This window comes from Phalacrocorax carbo, chromosome Z (genome assembly GCF_963921805.1).
Source record: "Phalacrocorax carbo chromosome Z, bPhaCar2.1, whole genome shotgun sequence".
Taxonomy (NCBI): Eukaryota; Metazoa; Chordata; class Aves; order Suliformes; family Phalacrocoracidae; genus Phalacrocorax; species Phalacrocorax carbo.
Window position 1 is genome coordinate 5,864,856 of NC_087548.1, and position 20,365 is coordinate 5,885,220.

Genomic DNA, 20,365 nt, shown 5'->3' on the forward strand with positions numbered 1-20,365 from the left:
ACAGTACTTTGCAAGATATTTCTCACCAAACATGTAAAAAACTTCCTTTGCGAGAGCACCAGCCGCCTCGGCGCATCCAATATTGGCGGTGTCAGCGTAAGAGGGAACCAGCAGGGCGCTAACAAAATCCGTACTCAGGAAAATATAAAACCTGCCCTGTGTGGGGCTGCTGGGGGCTCTAATCCAGAGTCTGCTCTGATTTCCTACGTGGCTCTAGCCATGCCCTGCCACCAACTAAAATCAACCTCCGCAGCCTGGCTGGCTACTTCTGGGAGAATAAACCAGAATCTGTATTTAGAGGGAAGGATGTGCTTTGGAGACACGACTCCTGAAAGACACCCGGAGGATGGCACACTGTCGCACAGGCGTTAGGACACGGCAGCGAGGAACAGGCGGTGCAGTTTTGGACGGCGTACAGAAAAGCGTAACGGCACAGGCGAGGGCGGTGAGCATCTGCCTTGCATTTGCAAGGAGAGGGATAAAGGGAAAAGAGCTCAAAGAGCCACGACTGAAGGAATCGGCAGCCTGGAGGCACTGCGAAAGAAAAAAGGGAATTCTGGCTATTATAGGTACAATGGAATGAGTAGACTAAGCAGGGAGACATTAGTGATCTGTAAATATTTGAATGAAGTAAGTGGCATGAAGGGAGACAACTGGTGATACATTAATGATTTTAATGGGGTGAAATTAAGGAAGGGCATGTTTAAGCTGAGAATCAGGGTGGAAAGCTTTTGAATGGAGAACTGTAGGCTGGAAAATTGTCTCCCTAAGGGAAGTGGTGAAAGCTTTATTGCCTAAGATTTTAAACGCCAGATTAGGAGAAATACCAGGGGACTCATTCTGAATTTTCAGGGAGATGGGCTGAAAGATTAGGAAGGCGGGGAGGAAAGTCAAGAGATGGTGCTGGCTACAGGAATTTAGGGAGTGCAGCCCTATGCTCCTTTGGGTCTGTTTTATCCCTCTTCGACCGCCTCTGTCAAGAGTGAAATGATTTCAGCATTAGTTACCTCCACAAGGAAGTGGTAAGACCTCCTCCGCCATGAAGAAACATGGCTGAGAAATGGGAGTCTCGGTGGAGCATCTCTAGAAAGGACCACAGGGGAAGGGAGCAGTGGAGGCTCCTTCAGCTGCGTGTGAGGGATTTGAGATGACGGTCTGTGTACGGCCACGATGGAAAATTACAAGCTGAACAGAGCTGTGAGAACGCGGCCTTGAAGACGGGAGCGGGGAGGATTGTTACTGAACAACGTGTTGTTGCAATCCGGGGGCTGCAGTTCGCCGGCAGGGCACGCACCTGGCAGGCCTTGTTGCTTGCCCCGGCCCCGCACGCGGCAACGTCTAGTCAGTACTTTTCCACTCAGTCTGCCGAGGGTATGAAAAAGCGCGGCTCAGAGCGGAGAGAGGAGAGAGGACACAGACTCTACGAACCACAGGGGATGCCCTGAAGGTGCCGCACCTACCTCCCTTCTCTGTGCTGACCCCGCTAATGGTCACCCTCCTGCTCAGCGGTGTCTCGGGCGTAGTCGGGTTGGTAAGGCTCTCATAAAGGGGAAACAATACGCTAGTAACTGCTTATGCAAGGCTGTAATAGAGCAATAAATACTGTTGTGCTTTTAAAATATCGTGTGTTTGGTGAATTTTGTGCATAGGAATCCTGCAAACTGGTTACAAGCTGCAGAGGGGCCCGGTGGTGCAGCGCTGCGCCTCCGCTTCCAGGGGACCATCACCACCACCACCTCTCCTCTGCGGCACTTGCGCTTCCCCAAAGACAATGGGAGGAAGTTAGCTCAGCGCTGGAGCAGACGGCAGGAGCAGCCCCAAGCCACGCTCCCGTGTCAAAGTAAAAGCTGTTTGTGAGAGCACTTTGGCTCGTGAGGGTTTGCAGGACAGCTTCCCTCACCCGGCTCTTTGCAGAGGGAGCAGAGCTCGTCCGTCCCTGCTCCCATCTCGCAACCAGCCCCAAGCCAAAAGTGTCCCTCCAGCTCGAGACTGGGAGAGAGACTTTTCAAGAGCTCATCCTCACGCATCCAACGGCGGCATCTGTAGGCACATGACTAAGCATCCTCTGCAGAAGGAATATATAGAAACTTCACCTTCCAAGTAACATTTAAACAACGCCCATTTTGCAAGCTGGGCTGCGGGCTGCCAAGCATCTGAAATCACAAATGCGCCGCTGAAACCCAGCCAAGCCGTGCCCGCGCTGCACTCCCGCTCCTTCGGGAAGTCACCCAGGCTCCTCCGCAGCCACCAGCGGCAGCCGAATGGGGACCACAGGAAGGTCCTCAGGACACCGCGGGGTTCACCTGCCCCTCAGCCACAGCCCTCGGCTCTGGGGGAAGGAAGAGAGAAAAACTTCCATCACTGCAGGGTTTTACCAGCCAATATTGGCTGTGCTGCTTAATTAGCATTAAAGGCATCTTTAGCAAGGGGCTAGAGGAAGCATTTATTAGATTAGGTCCTAGTTTTGGAGATGTGGGGTTTTTTTTACCAGAGATTACATGCTTCAGGAAGGCGGTATAGTGCTGAACGACTCCGAGGCAGATGGAGGCAGCACTGTATCCTCCCACGTAGCTGGTACCCAGCGAAGAGGGAAGGAAATGCAAGTTTTACTTTAAACAGACACTTATTGATAAAGCCTCGGCTTCCTCGCTGGTGCAGGTTTTTTGCAGAAGACATATTTCTGAATTGGAGAAGCAGAAATCCTTCCAGCCTGGGGCTGAATTTTTTTAATGAAGTGAGCATTTAAGAAAATAAAAGATGTTTCTAAAGCCACTTGAAGTTACTCACAGCAATTGCGTACTCAGAGACAAACCGAAGGATTTCCTGCAGTGGGCAAGGCCGCACGGGCCAGGATTACCACCGTTTCGCTGCGGCCCCTGTAATATAAAAATTCAAAGAATAGTTTATAAATACAAAATCTTTCCCAGCCAAGGCCTGTTCAGTACTAGATATAATAAAAAAATTCTTAAGTACACTTACAATTTGACACATCTTCTTGTAAGTACCCAAACCAGAACTGAGTAGTAAAAGAATATTTGGAGTGTTTTACTGGAAACGGTACAAAATGCAACTGCCTTACTTCCAAAATAAATCTTGAAACTATTTTAATATTTTTTTAAATTGCATTTAATTATGAGGTCCCATATTAACATTCTATATCTACTAGAGTATTGATATGAATAAAGAAAAAATTTAAATACTTTCAAAGGAAGATTGAAAAGCAACCACAATGAAATGTCTGCAACAAGTAACGTATTTCTGTAGTACTACCTGAAATATGTAGACAAAAGAGATTCCATTCCACATCTTTTGAGTCAATGCATTTTGAGTAAATAGGTACGTATTTTGGCTCAGTAGCCTTAAATTTGCCTCACGTATTTTGCTTTTCTCTAGCATTTTATTTTTATTATTCTGGTTTTAGTACCTGAATGTTTTCTTTTAAATAAATCCCTACCCCCTAATTAATATGGGGATGAATTCTTAATCTATGTCCTAAAGCAATTACTGTTTTGCATATTGGCCTGATAAGAACAGCATGTCACTCTGTGGTAAAACATATACAGGTTTACACTTGAGGCTGAACACTGTTTTTCACGTCTAGTGCATAATTTCAATTCCTTTTTTTTTCTTTTTTTTTTTCTTCTCAGGTGGAATTTGTACCCTCACATTTTCCAGGAAGAGGAACTGAGCGCACGGTGACAAGGTGGTGCACACCTTTTGCCCTTTGTTCGTAAAACCAGGGGATCTGCAGCTCGGCCGGGCTCTGGCTCCAGCCCTGCAATGTCCCACGCCATGGGCAGCTGCCCCAGAGCTGCGGGAGCCCCATGCAAAGCTCCCTGCAAGCACAGCTGCTCGCGGCTTGCAGGTGTTAATAGACCAGTGTCTCCAAAACTCAGGCTGGGAGTTCAGCACGGAGCAGCTGATGTAATCTGAAGACAGGCTGAAGCAGCGGAGGCCTCTCCAGGCAGTCATGTCATCTCAGTTGGGTGATTATTTCATAACACACAACAGCCGAGGGGTCCAGCTGGCAGCCTCCCTCCCTCCAGGGTGCCACACATCTCACCACCCACTGTGACCTCCATGGAAACACTCAACAGCTGCCAGGGAAGAAGATGAAGCTCCAGATCAAACATTTTCTCGTGGGAAGGCAGGCTGGCTGGCCCCTGTCTTGGTAGGACCTCCACGAGGTGCTCCTGCACCGGCACCCCCATCCCTGCGCCCAAAGAGCTGGACTGCCCCAAAATACCAACAGCAAGGAAGGACATCTCTGCTTGCCCTGCAAGGCACCCTGCCGGTGCACACGCATAGCCAAAGAGCTGAGAAACGTTACTGACAGTGCACCAGCTGCATAAATCTCGTTTATTTGACTTTCCTCGTTCCCATCAGAAGCTGAACTGTCGGACCTGACAACTGGCCCTGATTTAATGTTGTGTGTGCTGCAGATGGCTCAGCTGTGGCACACAGCTCGAATGCAGCTGCTGGGTATTCTTTTTCTCCTTGTGTTTCCAATGCTAGGAAGCAACATGTGGCTATCCGTGGACAGCCCGAGTCAGAGCCTGGCCCAGCCGCTCTCTATATTCGGTCTCTTTGCCAATGAATGGGACGCAGCACATGCTGTGAAATAGCGGCAGCCACCCCGTGGGCGCAGGGGGAAGAACACACTGCCTAGGCTTCACTGCTGGTGCAGTGTTACCTGATTCAGTGGTGCTAAGGGAGTGCCACAGCCTGGGAAATCCTCCCAAGCCTTGAGTCATGGTTACACATGTGGGAATAAAAGGCTTCATCTAATGTTAGCGGAGTAAGTCTTCAGGCTCGCATTGAAAAGCAGGGCTGGTAGCATCCTCAAGCCCTTATCTAACCCATCTTTCTAGCCCAAAGCATGATCAATGCTCCCATGCATTATAAACACTGAAGCAAAGCATTTCTGGTCTGCTCCTAAAAGTCTCCAGTGATTAAGACTCCTTAATTGTCAGGCCATGACCTCCAGTGCCTTACAACAGCTTTCTTGTTAAATCATTCTACGTTCTGATGCCTTCCATGACCATGACTTCCTTCCCCTTCCACAACAGGGAAGATCAGATTATGCTCTTGCTCTTCCCATATTCAAAGACTATACTCCCTTGCCTTCTTCCAATGTTTTTTTTGGTAAGTAGTGGCTGTACCTGCGGTCACCCCTGCACTACTACACGTGCTCTAGATTTCACATCAGTCACCTCTGAGGTAATTTCCCCTTAGCCAGTTCAGCCCACATGTACGAGGAATGGCTTGTCCACTTGCGTTTGACATCTTGATTTCTAGCCCAGACGGAATTGAAGATAAATAGCCATGAAACTACTGCAGCTAACCCTTTCCTAACAAATTGATTTAAAAACCTGAAACTGAACAGCAACCCCCTCCAGCTGAAGACTCCCACAAGCAGCGGCTCTTGGAATGTCCTTCAATTCTTCCCCATCGCAGTGAAAGAAATGAGGCGAAGAAGGTCAAAAGGTGAGGAGGCTGTGGTACTTTACCAACACCAGTGTCATTCTGAGCTTGTAGCTGCTTAGAAATCAGAGCTACACCCTAAGCACAATCAGATCTCATGGTCCTGTTGCTTCAAGGGAGGACATGAAGCAATAGAAAGAACTCTCATCCTGCAGATCAGTGAAATCAGTTTCTGCAGTGAGGTAACAGCTCCTGGGGACAGGCACACTATCCTAAACCATTACCATAATCTTTTGAAACTCTAATTGAAAACAGACGCACCTACAAATTGCTACTGAGAGCACCACTGCTATTTGTCTGGATGTTGCCCAGCACAACTGGGCTTCTTCAAGGCCTTTGATAAGGTCCCCACAGCCTCCTCCTGTAGAAATTGGTGTGTTATGGCCTAGACAAGGGGTCTGTGCAGTGGGTGGGGAACTGGCTGACAGGCCGCACCCAAAGGGTGGTGGTAAATAGCTTTTTCAAACTGGGAACATGTCACAAGTGGTGTCCTCCAGGGATCAGTATTGGGCCCCATGTTATTCAACATCTTCATAAAAGATCTGGACAACGGCATCAAGTGTAGCCTGATGAAGTTTGCAGATGACACCAAGTTGGATGGGGAAGTAGACACCCCAGAAGGGAGAGCTGCTCTGCAGGGAGACCTGGAGAGGCTGGAGGAGCGGGCCAGCAAGAACCTGATGAAGTTCAACAAGGACAAGTGTAAGATCATGCACCTGGGAAAACATAATCCAGGAGTGCAGCACAGACTGGGATCCCCCTGGCTGGAGAGCAGCTCTGTGGAAAGGGACCTGGGGGTCCTGGTGGACAGAAAGCTCAACATGAGCAAACAGTGGCTGCTGCGGCCAAGAAGGCCAACAGGATGCTGGGTTGCATCAAAAAGGGCATCACCAGCAGAGAGAAAGAAGTCATTATCCCACTCTACCCAGCGCTTCTCAGGCCACACCTGGAGTGCTGTGTGCAGTTCTGGTCCCCGCTGTACAAAAAGGATGTGGCCAGGCTGGAAGGGGTCCAGAGAAGGGCCACCAAGATGATCAAAGGACTGGGAAGCTGCCATATGAGGACAGGCTGGGAGAGCTGGGTTTGTTCAGCCTTGAGAAAAGGAGGCTCAGAGGGGATCTCATCGCCATGTACCAGTACTTAAGGGGTAGCTACAAAGAAGATGGAGGCTCCCTTTTTACACAGAGTCCCATGCAGAGGACACGGGGGAATGGACACAAGTTGCTCTTGGGGAGATTCTGATTGGACACCAGAGGGAAATTTTTCACAGTGAGGACAGTCACCATTGGAATAATCTCCCCAGGGAAGGGGTTGACTCGGCCATGTTGGACACCTTGAAGAGTCGTCTGGACAGGGCGCTGGGCCATCTTGTCTAGACTGGGCTCTTCCCAGAAAGGTTGGACTAGATGATCCCTGAGGTCCCTTCCAACCTGGGATTCTGTGAGTTTGTGAAATGGGACCTAATCCATGCCTGATGTCCTTAGGTGCTCCCTCTCTTTCTAGATTTTTATTTTTCTCCATCCACAGGACACTTTCAGATTTTTAACTTTAGTGTTAAAAAAAAAAAAAAGCATTTAAAAGCTGGGGTGTTTAAGGCTAGTGTGGTGGTGGCATGGAAATACAGGTCTCTGGGGACCCTTCTGGAAGATGACATTTGACATAGAACTGGAAAAGACAATGTAGCTTCAAAATGGCCACATCCCACAGTGGTTCTGCAAAAACACTGAGGTATTTTCAGACCTAGAAAGGTCTTAGAAGGGATTTATTGTTTGTTTCTAAAGCTATCACTTCACTATCCAAAAAGCTATTTATCCACCAGTTCCATTTGCTTAGCTCTATTTATAATATCAGGAGAAACAACAAATAGTCACCAGTAAACTGGTACCTCCCAAAGCCTTCAACATGGGGAAACCTTACAGGTTAGTGCCATGGGCTTCCATTTTCTCAGATGACAATGAAACGACAGAACCTTAGAAGGCTGATGCTGCTACATCTCATCTCCATACGATTTGCTGACCCATGAAGCCAATAGTATGACCCATGTGAAACAAGTCAGAGCTCAACTTGTTTCCATGACAGTAGGCAGCCATCACACACACAAGAAAATCCCCTTTGTGGACCGTCTCAGATGCTGCAAGGCTTTAGAAGGCAGTGCGAACTACTGTTCTGAGCCCTAGATCATAATTTCCATATTGTTCACTTTGATTAACATATAAAATCCCTGCTGAAGACATTAAGGAGAAATTAAACTGTTCACATCTGTTTAAAGAAAATGCTCACACTGAGAAGCACTCCAGGCACGAGTCTAGAACTGACCTTCACAAACTTGGTAACTATCAAACACACTATGAGTGAAAAAAATAATCTGTGGCCAACACTGAAATTGACAAAACACAACAAGGGAGCAAAAGCCAATGATCTAGCAGATGTAATGACAGTCTGACATCACTGTACTTGCACCACCAAAGACAGGACTCCAGAAGAAAGCACAATCCAGAGCCTGGACAGGGAAAAAAAGAAGTATTGTACCTCGAATGCTGGGCTCAGGTTTGGGCCCCTCGGGGCAAGAAGGGCCTTGAGGGGCTGGAGCGTGTCCAGAGAAGGGCAGCGGGGCTGGGGCAGGGTCTGGAGCACAAGTGTGCTGGGGGGCGGCTGAGGGGGCTGGGGGGGTTTAGCCTGGAGAAGAGGGGGCTGAGGGGAGCCCTTCTCGCTCTCTGCAGCTGCCTGAGAGGGGCTGGAGTGAGGGGGGGGCTGGTCTCTGCTCCCAAGTCACCAGGGACAGGACGAGAGGGAACGGCCTCAAGCTGCGTCAGGGGAGGTTTAGGTTGGAGATGAGGGGAAATGTCTTTATCAAAAGGGCTGTCAAGCGCTAGAACAGGCTGCCCAGGGAAGTGATTGAGTGACCATCCCTGAGGGTATTTAAAAGGCATTTGGATGTTGTGGTCAGGGACATGGGTTAGTGGTGGACTGGCAGTGTCAGGTTTACAGTTGGATTCAATGATCTTACAGGTCTTTTCCAACCTATACAATTCTGTGTGTATTCTGTGTAAAAAAAAAAGACAAGACTCACTGATCAGTTCAATTCTAAGTGGTAATTGTCAACCAAATCCCGCCAGGAACATCTTGTGAAGGTGCCACCTAGAGGCCAGTTACAAGTGCATATCACATGTGGAAAAAGAACTGATAAAGAAGGCAGTAAGTTTGAGGTTACCTTATGAAAAATAGGTGAAGTTTACAGATGCAAGGCTACACGAACAAATGAGCCTGCTTGCTGGAAGGTCACAAGTGTGCCACCCAACACCAAGAAGAGTAAGACAGAAAGCTGCAGACGTACAGCAAGAATTCCAAAGTGTTTTTCTAGTGCAAATAAACAGACAGTAGAAGAGAAATCTTCTTCCACGCAGGCCACTTCATTTGAAACCGAATCTGCTGGACCCTGGCAGGTCAAAAGTCAGCAGATCAAGCTCCTTTGAGAACTCTGCATCCAAGACACCCTAGCAAGACAAAAAACCAAGAGGAATCAGTGACCATGAAACAGTTTTCTTACATTCCTGTTAGACAAACATATCTACAATGATCAAACCTTGCGATATTACTACCACTGATGAATCCAAATATTGACTGGAAGGTCTCACTACTGCGAACAGCAGTAGTCTCTGCAGGCAATGGCAGAGAAATCTACAAATGAAGGGCTAAACAAGCTCAGTTGCCTTTATACCATACCCCAGTGTGATATTAGACATCTTCAAGCTGAACAGATACACTACAGAGGTGAGTATTCTGACCTGATAAAAGGTGGTTAACCTCAACAGGTTAAAACCTGAGGCTGGTGAGCTTGTATTTCCGAATCAAAAACAAGTGGCTTACCAACCTGAGCAGTCCCATCTGAAGATGCGCAAAGTACTCTCAAATAGCTGTGATTTTTGATCACAGCTTTACAGCTTATCACTGAATACCTTGTACTTTAGCTATGAGCAGGCAGACAGTAGCCCAAAGGAACAGAGACAGGCTTTATGCTGAAATGTGGCCCACCCCACTCAGGAAAGCTGCGTATGAACTTCCCAAATAGCTTCATGTGAATGTTTCGCAGCAACCATACCTGCAGATTATACAAGCATGGATGAAATGGGCATTATGTTTTATAGAGGAATGTCCCCACTGCAGTCTACAAGGCAGCTGTTAAATAAAATATGGGCCCTAGAGCCCTCTGCGAGTTCAGGAGCTGCAAGGGAGGTTGTGAGACCAATAAGCTGCACCACATATGAGTGAAGGACAGGTGAAGCTGACAAAATCCAGGGGGATACAGATACCTAATCCCCACTGATACCATAATGCCCAACTGCTTTGGCAGCTTAGATACTGCTCCTCTACCAGTTCCTCCTACCAACATGCACACCTTCTGCCTTACCAGAGCAAAATTTCCCTCTAGAGGTCATTAAAACTACAATCTGACGCAGATAAATCCACAACCATATGTATATGGTTGTATTTGTAGCTTGTTTTGGGACAACAGCACTTATTTAAAACAGCACTCTCTGTGAGAGACAAAAAAAACCTCTTACCAGTTCCCGTTTTGCTTCTTCAATCTTCACTGTTGCAGCATAAATGTTCTGAGGAGGGAAAATGGCATAAATATCAATATTTCAGCTGGAAACACAGAGTCCCTGCATCATTGCAAGAGTCTGTATGTGCCACAGGGGAATTCAGGGATAATGAAATCAGTACACCCTTCACATGCAAAAGGTACTGACATTAAAAGCCTAGTATCAGTTTGGTTTGAGCAATCACATATTTTTCAAAAGCCTGGTAGGGCATAGAGTCTAAAAAAACCCCCTATTTTTAGGAATTTTCCAAATCTACCAAGTGAGGAACTAGCTTTTAAGCATATCTGTGCAAAAATCTTCCAAAGCACAATAAGCTTGCAACTATAAACCTTCCGCCCTCCTTCTGCCTGGAGCAGGAGTGAGGCGTCGGGGCTCTCCCTGGCTCCGCTGACAGAAAGATGGGAGTGAGGGAAGGGGGAATTGCAGAGCCTAATCCAATCTGAACGTCGTGTTTTGCTTGAGCAAAGGAGGCAGCTGCTTCTTGGAGCAAGACTGATTTAAAAGAGAAGCAGTCCCACCCTCTCCCTTCATCCTTTTCTTCTAGGAGGGAGACAGCAGTAGTTGTATGAGAGAGATGTCTTGAGAGGCAGGAACTTGATGGAGGGGCTAATGAGGTGATGGGAGAAGTATGGGCCAGGAGACAGGTCCCAAGTTCATAATACAAGAGACATGATTAATGGCAGAGCTTCTGTGTGATTTGGACAAGCCTCTGTTTCTCAGGACCTCTGTGCCCCATTTATAAGAACTGGAATAAATGTTTTTTCACGTCTTACACAGAAAGGTCTGAGGTTAGCTCTATTAGAGGCTGTAGGGTGCTCAGATGAGGAAATAACAGGGGCCTTATCAGGTAACTCAAATACAAAACTGTAAATTAGACAGTTACAATTGTATTTAATAAAATTGAAACCCGTTCACCTATTGACACTGGTTTTTGCTATTTCTCCCCTGAATGACAAAGAGAAAACTCCTTATCTGTAAAAGCAATGGCAATCTTCCAAAGGAGGTTGGAAATACTTGGGTTTAGTGGTCCCAAATATCACAGGTGATGATGTACAGACGTCACACAAAGCCAAGGCCTTCTGTCTCACGGACTAAAGCCTCATTTACCCATGGCTTCTTTAAGCCACTAAAAAGTTGTCCACAAAATTACCCTTAACTGAAACAGTGTTTTGTAACAATCATTCTAATCTGAAAAAAAGTAAAATCCTTCTTATAACAGACGCTTCCCACAGCAGTGTGGTAGTAACTCCTAGCACAGGGACCAACAGTGACAATAGCCAAAATATAAAATGAAAAAATAGACACAGACAGGGGCTCTCCAAACTGCAATTTGGTCACCTAAATGAGAAACCTGCATTTTCAGAGAGCTGAGTATCCAGCACCCTCAAAAGAAATCAAAGAAAATGATGGAGCAGCCAGTACTCACACAAGCTACAAGCTAGCGTGCTTGTTTAGGGGACAACGCCTACATTTGGCTATTTCTTCATAATCGTTAAAAATCCTGCTCAGAGCTCCAACCTCTGCACCTATGCTGTGCCCACCATATTGACAGCCTGATGACATGTAGAGCTCATAGTGGTAAATCTCAAAAAAATTTGTTATGCTAAGAAATTATATTTTCTTCCACATTTTTTTGCCCAATTTCTAGCTAATTCACCTTGATACTAAGCTCACCCAGCAAATCTGTGCATTTTGTTAGAACAAAGTTTGCCTTGGCTTTGATTAATAATTAGATAGCCTTCTGTTTAAATAAAGTCTTCTGTTTACACAATTAATAGGCCTGTAGGGTATCTACCCGTCTGCTGAAACCATCACAACAATATCCTTTACATTCTGAAGTCCATTAAAATCAATCTGATGGCAAATACAATAGGACAGTAAAAAAAATAATTACAGGAGGTAAACCTAGGTAGCTCTCCAGTTTCTCCTTCAAAGGCACAATTTCTTTCTGCAGTTCAGTGAGTTCCTGTGAAGAGGGCAAGGCAGATTATTTTCTGTACTCTTATAGAAGTGATGTAAATCATTGAAACAGATCAACGATTATCTACAATATTCCAAAATTCACAGATGCTGGTGTTTCATAATCCTTCTTAAAACCCACGGAAACCCAAAGATCTGCTATTCATTCAGTTACCAGTCAGTCAAACCCAGTTCAAGTCTTACACAGAGCTATCATGGCATCTTCAGATGTCTTTTCTTACAGCATAACCACCTGATCTCACCTCCCTGAAAGGAGCGGGGATTTCAGATGAGAATCCACCAGACTGAGGACTGTCACTGTCAACCTCACAGTAGGCCAGAGAGAATTGAGCCCCAAGGAAGGGGATACATTCTCATGCCTACGGCTTCTGTGTGAAAATGGTTTTGTACATGCAGCAGCAGAAGGACTCCCCTTACACTTGCACTGTTTTGCTTATTCTGTTAACAAGGGGAAATAATGTCTCTTTGGGGCTGAAAATTGAGCCCCTTCCATATGCACTCCGAAGATACAGCCACTTGTGCGGCTCAATTCACTGAGCTCTTGGCAAAGCAGACACAGAACTGTCAGGGTGTCAGACCTGCCCTTACGCTCAGGTTCTAGAAGGGGATAAGTCTAGAAAATCACCTATGACTTTTTGCATTTAAGACTCCAATGATTTTTGGTTAGTGTGCTTCTGAAACGCTGTGCAATGTAAGCATTGCCACCTAGTGCTGGCTCAGGAGAACGACAACATAAAAACCCAGAAACCTCTTTTCATTGTTCAGCTAAACTAATGTGCAGGAAAAGCTAGCAAAAAAAAAATGGGGAGGAAGACTAAGTTCTCACTACATTAATAGCAAATAATATTAAAACGTGGTGAGTGCAGACAGAAAAACACAAATACGTGTTACATGTGTACAAACGCTTCAGCACAAAGCTGGAGAACCTATAGGCAGTAACTCAAGAAATGTGCTTTTTCCTTTAAGGAATTATCCCCCTGGGCTTACAATACAGCTGAAAAATGTTATATTTAAAGACACGAGAGGAAAAAAAAGCACACAGCCGTTCAGAATTTGCTTGCTCTGAAGTGTTTGAAAGCAGGTTGATTTCACAAAAACCAGAAAGAACCACCTGGGTCATTCTGTCAAGTAACTGCAGTACCCAGGCAGCCATGTAACAAGACACAGTCAACAGAATATCCAGTCTGTTTGTAAAACGTATCACTGAGAGAAGGAGGCAGATCACAGGCTGCCAGTTTTCTTCCAGTGGCAGGGAATTTATTCCATGGAAATTCTCTAGTAGGCTATATTCCCAAGTATAGACAGAGGCAGAAAGAGAGAAGGAAAACCAAAAGGCAACAAAAAGAAAGATTCCAATTGTTCCCCTCCATCAGTCCAGAAGGAAAGCTTCTTCCCAAGTCCAAAATAAACTCACGTCTAACCCTCAAGAAAGGTGCCACTTCAGCACACACAGATGCTTCCCAGTTTCCAGGAGAGACAAACCCAACCAACACTCCCCAGTTCAGAGGTATCCATCTATGGGACTTTTATTTCTGCTTCTTTTTATCATTAATATCTGTTCAAGTAACCAAGTAGCAAGCTACATTTCCTGCAACCACCCAACAAAAAACAAGCCTGTCGTGTACCACTGTAGAAACATCCACCTGGTACCTAAAGACCTACCTCAGACAGGATCACGAGCGACTCGTGTGTCAGTGATCTGTCCAAGCCTGCGGCAAGAAGCTGCTCCTACAAACAGGAAAGAGTTTGTTCATAACTGACCGCAAAATGTAATAGGGAGGAGAAAGATTTCACCTTTTCCTTGGGTTTTGATCTAAACAGGCAAACAAGAACATGGTTTGTCAACACCAGAAATGTGTGCTATCTGTACCACAGCTATAGCTGGTATATGAACCAGTTGCTGCTACGGTTTGTTCCAGAAAGCTACTGGGAGAAGAGCACGTGGCAAGGCTGGGAAGAGGCTTCTCAGAAAAGTGTCATCAGCCTTAACACAACATTTTCTATCACGTATTTGTCAAGGTACTGGACAGCATCCCAGTGTTAAATAAAGCACTCACATATCCTTCATCATGTAGGAAAGGTGAAGGAGAAGACAGTGCAACTCCTGCCTTCTGTGTTTAATCATTTATTAATTTCAGGAAATGGCTATATGCAGAATTTTGACACAGTTTACCGCAGTGAATGAGCTGCTCTGCTGGAAGCTGTCTGTATACTCTTACATGACAGTACCTCACAATAAACACATGATAGTCTGAGCTAATACAGTTCTCAGGGAAAGAAGAGAAAGCATCCTTGCATTTCTCATAGGATGTCCCGGAGGGAGAACACAGATATAGCAGGAACAACTGAAGTGTAGTATCATGTTGTCCTGTTAGCCCACGAGTCCGCAGTCCTGGAGTTTAGGAAGCTCCTGGGATGTCTGTAACTACAATTTTGGGCCTGACCAAACACGACTGTGCCATCCCACCACAACTTCTTGTTAGAAAATGCCTTCCATCTACCTTAGCAGCCTTGATCCGATATTTTAATTCCTCAGATTTCTTCCTCAGGAACTTCGAGTCCTTGGATTTCCAGTCAAGCACAAACCATTCTTGTTCCAGAAGTTTCTCTGTTTCTGTAAGATCGCTTTGAAAAAATACAAAAAGGAACAAACTTTTGCATTCAAAGAGATACCAGTATACAGATACTGCTTAATTATCTATGCTGAAGCTAAACACTGTAACACAACCAACACAAAAAGGGAGAGAACGGAGAAAAATTTGCATTTCCCAGTGAGATTTCCCAGTGGAAACATTCACAGCTGTTACATCCAGAGTCCCAGAGATCAGGGGGGGGAAAAAAAGGCCAAGGAGAAAGCCATCTGCATGAAAGCAAAGTGTAATAGTCTTCTGCATAACTCCCTAATTCAGTCAGACACCTGTTATGCAAGCTAAACTTAAGATCACAGAGAGGGGCCACAGCAAACCTGCACAGAGCACATAGGTCTGGCATCTTTACTACAAGCAGTGCCACAAGTACTACTTTAAAAGACAAAAGCCAGAAAATAATTGGACTGGAAGGGGGCTGTGGAGATCATCTGGGCCAATCCCCACTTCAGGCAGGGGCTGATCCTGCCATGCTTGGCAAAGCACTTCAGATTACATCCTCTAGGGAATGGGCTTGATACCATTTTTGTTTTGTTTTTAAGTATCCCACACACTGGTTAAAGGAAATTCTTACCTGGGAGCAGTTTTTCTTTTACCTGGCTCCTTCACTATTACTACAGACCCCACACTAAATGTGTTAAGAAAATCAGGTTTGCCTTCGACCTCAGACGAAGGCAACTGGTGGAAGATGCCAGCCCATACCTGAAAACTGCTTGTAGACCATTTTTGCATTTAACTAATGGGTTTGATGGTACCCCAAATCTCTTTTGATTACTGAATGTGTCTGTAGAACATGGCCTTTGATAGATACTTCCAAGTGTTGTGAATCAGAGATGCAACAAAACAATGAAAACTCAGTTTTCCTTGTCAATGGTCCACATTGCAGGGATCAGCAGTATTGCTTACATCTCTCCCTTTTCTCATCCATTACTTACTCCTGTAACCGCTTTTCCAGCGCCAATGCTGCAGTTAGATTTCTCCCAATCTTGATCAATTCCTGTTGCATTTCTATGTTTTTTGCTTCTGTTGCATACAGGTCTGAAGTCATATCACTGATGGCACAGAATAAGCTGGTGAAAAAAGAGATTCAAAGGGAATGCTGAGGAGTCAGCTCTTCTCAAACACAGAAATTATTCTTTTCTCCACACTTTCCACAAATTACTTTTTTTTGTTCTCATATTATATGTCAGATAACTGTGAGCTATTCTAGAGGAGGAAAGTAAAATAAGTCACTAAGAATCTTTGCTTCCCTTAACTAACAAAGATTCTACCTGTAAGGGGAAACAGCCCAGCAATCTCAGTAGGAGGAAGTGAACAAGATGTGGCACTCTAGTGAATATAACCACTGGGTTTGACACAATCAGATGCTCCACTCCTGGCTTGCCACATTGCCTTTCAGAGAAACTGTATTCAGTCCCTGAAAATGCATGTCCCTGAGACATGCCCAGCAGTTTTTCGGTCTCTTCCTCTTCCCAAATGGTCCAAAGGTGCTTGCCCCACCAGCTCAGCAGAAGAGCTGGAAGAGCCAAGCTCCTGAACATCATATAAAAATTGGATTCCAAGGCAGATTTTGGCCTTTCCTTACTGCCAGTGCTCAGCACACACCTGCTGTGTTATGGGTCAAAGTCAGGCTAGGGAAAGGGGTCCAGGAAGAGCAGACTAACACCTGCCATTTCTCTGTGGATGAGCTGAGGAAATCTCCTTACATTAACTGAGGCCAGATAAGTGAGGGAAGAAAGAGGAGCTGAGACGAAGACCAGTTACAGTTCCCCAGTCCTTACCTAAGCAGTATGAAACGTGTTCTAGCTTGTGCTACCTGGCATAACAGTCTGAGTGGCAGCATCCTGCAGCCACTGACCACAAAAGCAGGGGCAAGAAAGGGATTTAACTGTGGCCAAGGCACCTCTCAGGCTTCAGAGACTTCCTTTGCTGGGATAATCAAGAGTTAGAGCTTTGTGCTCAGTGCCTGTGTCCTCCAAAGCTGCCTAAGGGGTGAAAAAGAAGCTGGACAGGTAAGATTTCTGGTGTGAAAGTCAAGTTAGAAACTGTTGCATTGAAAAACCAGAGGGAAACAGCACAGACCATCACCCTTGATGCACACTGGGAACAATTACCTGATAAGAGAAGTGTCCTTCGTTCCAAGTGTCATTGTGCTCCTTACCAGGTCATTGACAGAGCCAAAGGCTTTCCTGGACGTACTGCCCGCGGAAATATGCAGGCTTTCTAAGAGAATGCCCCGTAGATAATTAGCTGGAAAACAAATAAACCCAAAATAGTGATTTCTTTTTTTATATTACTGTTCTTTTAAGGCCTAGTTGGGACTCTGTTTTAACACAGAGTGTTAAAAATGGTCCCCTGAACCACTCACTTGCTCCAAAAAAACCACATTGTCAAACACTCACTCTAGACAGCTTGAGCATAACTTAATCACCTCACTGTTGTTCCAGATTCCTCAAGTGTTTTCCTTAACAGCAGATTAGCACTACCTCAGACTCTTAAATCAGCTGTAGGGTTGCTTCCCTGTCTATCCAGCCAATATTTCAATGCTGTGCTACTCAGCCCAGCAGGCTAGGAGGTTTTAGCAATTAATCTGCTTGTCCATATTTACAGCCTGCTCAAGATGGCTTAAAAATTGCTCTTGGCTAACCTTATGTCACTGTAAATTTTCCTGAAAGCAAGGCATGGGATGCATTGTCGTAAAAACAGTACCAGAACAGAAGCTGAACTCGTTCCGGTTGTTCATATACACATATGTATATATTTATTTACATTTAATTATTTGTAAGATTTTAACAAAGACAATCTTCAGGGTCACTAGGGAAAACTATCTTTGATGGAACTGAGAACTGGAACTTCAGACTCACCTTGTGCTTCATATTCTTTAGCCTTGTGCTTCAGCTCCGCTGCCACCAAAGCCATGTCCCTGTCCTTGGCTTCCTTGTGTTTTACAAGCTCATACAAGACATCAGTTGTCCTCGCATTCACTTTGTACCGTGGAATAGGCTGATTCCCATACATTTTCTTTAGCCATAATGCAATCTGCCAGAGAAGGGTCAAAAAAGAGTAAACAGTCAAGTGAAACAACAGAAAATAGCTTATAGATGTGAGAAATGTAAGGTGCTGCAAGCTCTACATTCCTGAAGAATAACTCCCACTACATCAGTCAAGGCACGAGTGCAAAAAGAAGACAGAGATTCCTTTGTCTCTTCTTCAAACACCTTCTGTAGTTTGGAAAACCATTTCCTTTTTAATCTCCCACATTTCACTGGACACCTGCTTATCTCCAGATGATAAAATTTTATTTTTTTTATGCATATGACCTATTTGCTTACGGACACATAAACAGTTCAAGAGATATTAAAGGCGTATTTGGGCAGCTGGTAAAAGCGTGGGATAAAATTGTCCCAACCATTATCACTGGGAACGGTCTCTATGGGCGAGCGGGGGAGCAGGAGTTTCTGCAATCTTCAGGCACGAGCCCCGCAAAGCACAATTTCTATCGCTAAGAAGGTGGTCAGAAATGCGCGAGAGATCAACACAGTGCTCTCAGGCAGCACAGCACGATTAGATTACGCCCAACAGTAACTGAATACATGGAGGTTCAACACTGAGGAATCATGAATCCTGGCCTAAGGCTAAGCAACCTGATGATGGAAAAGGACCCAGCCTTATAACCTAAAAAGTCACTTACTTCTAGCATGTCCTTCTTTACTTCCCCCATACCAGCAACTCACCTACATACACTGCACACAGCAAACATCTCCCTGAACTATGCTGGGGAGAAAACCATCAAGCCCTTAGAAGCAAACCACTCGAATTATGTGTAGATGAGAACGCTAATACTGCAAAAATGCCAAGTTCACGATCGAAGGATGAATTGCATCTTTCTGCCACTTTCTCTAGGGACAACGATTTGAAATGCAAAAACTTCGGGCACCTAAGATCTTCATAACCCAGCAATCTAAACCAGCTGCGAGCTTATACTTAAAGGCAAGCGAGCCCGGGCTGTTACCTAGTGGGTAGAAGAGGATGAAGGGGGTGAACACAGACTTTGCTGCTGCAAAACCCACCCAGAGACCGCGTCCCCCAGGCTCTAACGGAGCACGGGAACGGCACGGGCCCGTTTCTGCTCTTCAGCCCCGCAGGTCCCAGGACCAGCCCAGCTGGGGCACCCTCGCCAGGGCCCCGCAAAGCTTCCCGCGCCGCCGCTCCGGTGCCTCCACGGTAAGGGCTGAGCGGGGCGCTCCGGGGAGAGGAGGACGCGGCCTCCCGCATTAAGCCGGGTCCTTCCCCGATGCCCCCCGCCGGGGCCCGGGTGGAGCAGCCGGGCAGGTGAGTGCCCGCGGACACGCCGCACCGGGGGAGCCGCGACCCGCCCGGACCCGCCGTCACCTGATACAGCTTCGCCTCCATGCCCTTCGCCTCCGCGGCCGCCGATGCCGACGCCTCCATGGCCGTGGCCTCCTCCGAGGCCTCCCCGGCCGCCGACGTCTCCATGGCCGTGGCGCCCTCCGAGGCCTCCCCGGCCGCGGACGCCTCCACAGCCGTGACCACCCCCGCCGCCGCCTCCATGGCCACTGCCAGCGTCCCGCCCCGCGCCTCCCACCGCCCCCCGGCTTCCGCCGCGCCCCGGGGCCGCGCCGCGGGGCCTGATGGGACGTGTAGTTCCTGGAATCATGGACTCGTTAAGGCTGGGCAAAACCTCTGGGATCATCACGTCCAACCCAACACCCCCAGGCCCCCTAAACCATGGCCCCAAGGGCCACGTCTGCACGGTATTTGAACCCCCCAGGGACGGTGACTCCCCCACCTCTCTGGGCAGCCTGTGCCAGGGCCTGACCCCTCTGGCAGGGAAGACATTTCCCCTCATCTCCAACCTAAACCTCCCCTGGCGCAGCTAGAGGCCGTTTCCTCTCGTCCTGTCACTGATCCTGGCTTGTATCAGGAATACTGTAGCCAGCAGGAGCAGGGATGTGATCGTGCCCCTGTGCTCGGCACTGGTGAGGCCGCACCTCGAGTACTGTGCTCAGGTTTGGGCCCCTCGGGACAAGAAGGACATCGAGGTGCTGCAGCGTGTCCAGAGAAGGGCAATGAAGTTGGTGAAGGGTCTAGAGAACAAGTCTTATGAGGAGCGGCTGAGGGGATTGGGGTTGTTTAGCCCGGAGAAGAGGAGGCTGAGGGGAGACCATATCGCTCCCAGCAACTACCTGAAAGGAGGTTGTAGCGAGGCAGGGGTCAGTCTCTTCTCCCTAGTAACAAGCCATAGGACGAGAGGAAATGGCCTCAAGCTGTGTCAGGGCAGGTTTAGGTTGGATATTAGGAAAAACTTCTTCACTGAAAGGGTTGTCAGGCATTGGAACAGGCTGCCCAGGGAGGTGATGGAGTCTCCATCCCTGGAGGTGTTTAAAAGAAGGGTAGATGTGGTGCTTGAGGATATGGGTTAGTGGTGGACTTGGCAGTGACAGGTTGGTGGTTGGACTCATGATCTTAAGGGTCTTTTCCAACCTTAACGATTCTATGATTCTGCAATTCTATGGTGACTTGGGAGCAGAGACCAGCCCCCCCCCACTCCAGCCCCTCTCAGGCAGTTGCAGAGAGCGAGAAGGGCTCCCCTCAGCCCCCTCTTCTCCAGGCTAAACCCCCCCAGCCGCC

General features: G+C 46.9%; 1 protein-coding gene across 2 annotated transcripts; it reads right to left on the minus strand.

The window, feature by feature from the left end:
* Positions 1-8,557: 8,557 nt before the first annotated feature.
* HAUS1 (HAUS augmin like complex subunit 1) lies at positions 8,558-19,300 on the minus strand. 2 transcript variants are annotated; one of them, XM_064438301.1, is made up of 9 exons: positions 19,106-19,300; positions 17,578-17,752; positions 16,828-16,963; positions 15,649-15,765; positions 14,570-14,693; positions 13,731-13,796; positions 11,983-12,054; positions 10,047-10,094; positions 8,558-8,978 (listed from the first exon to the last, which is right to left on the minus strand). In XM_064438301.1, exons 1-9 carry the CDS (start codon positions 19,283-19,285, stop codon positions 8,895-8,897), a joined length of 1,002 nt encoding a protein of 333 aa, XP_064294371.1. In that variant the 5' UTR covers positions 19,286-19,300; the 3' UTR covers positions 8,558-8,894. The 2 variants fall into 2 exon arrangements, with proteins under 2 accessions (XP_064294371.1, XP_064294370.1); XM_064438300.1 differs by having other exon boundaries at positions 15,649-15,783.
* Between the last annotated feature and the right edge of the window lie 1,065 nt (positions 19,301-20,365).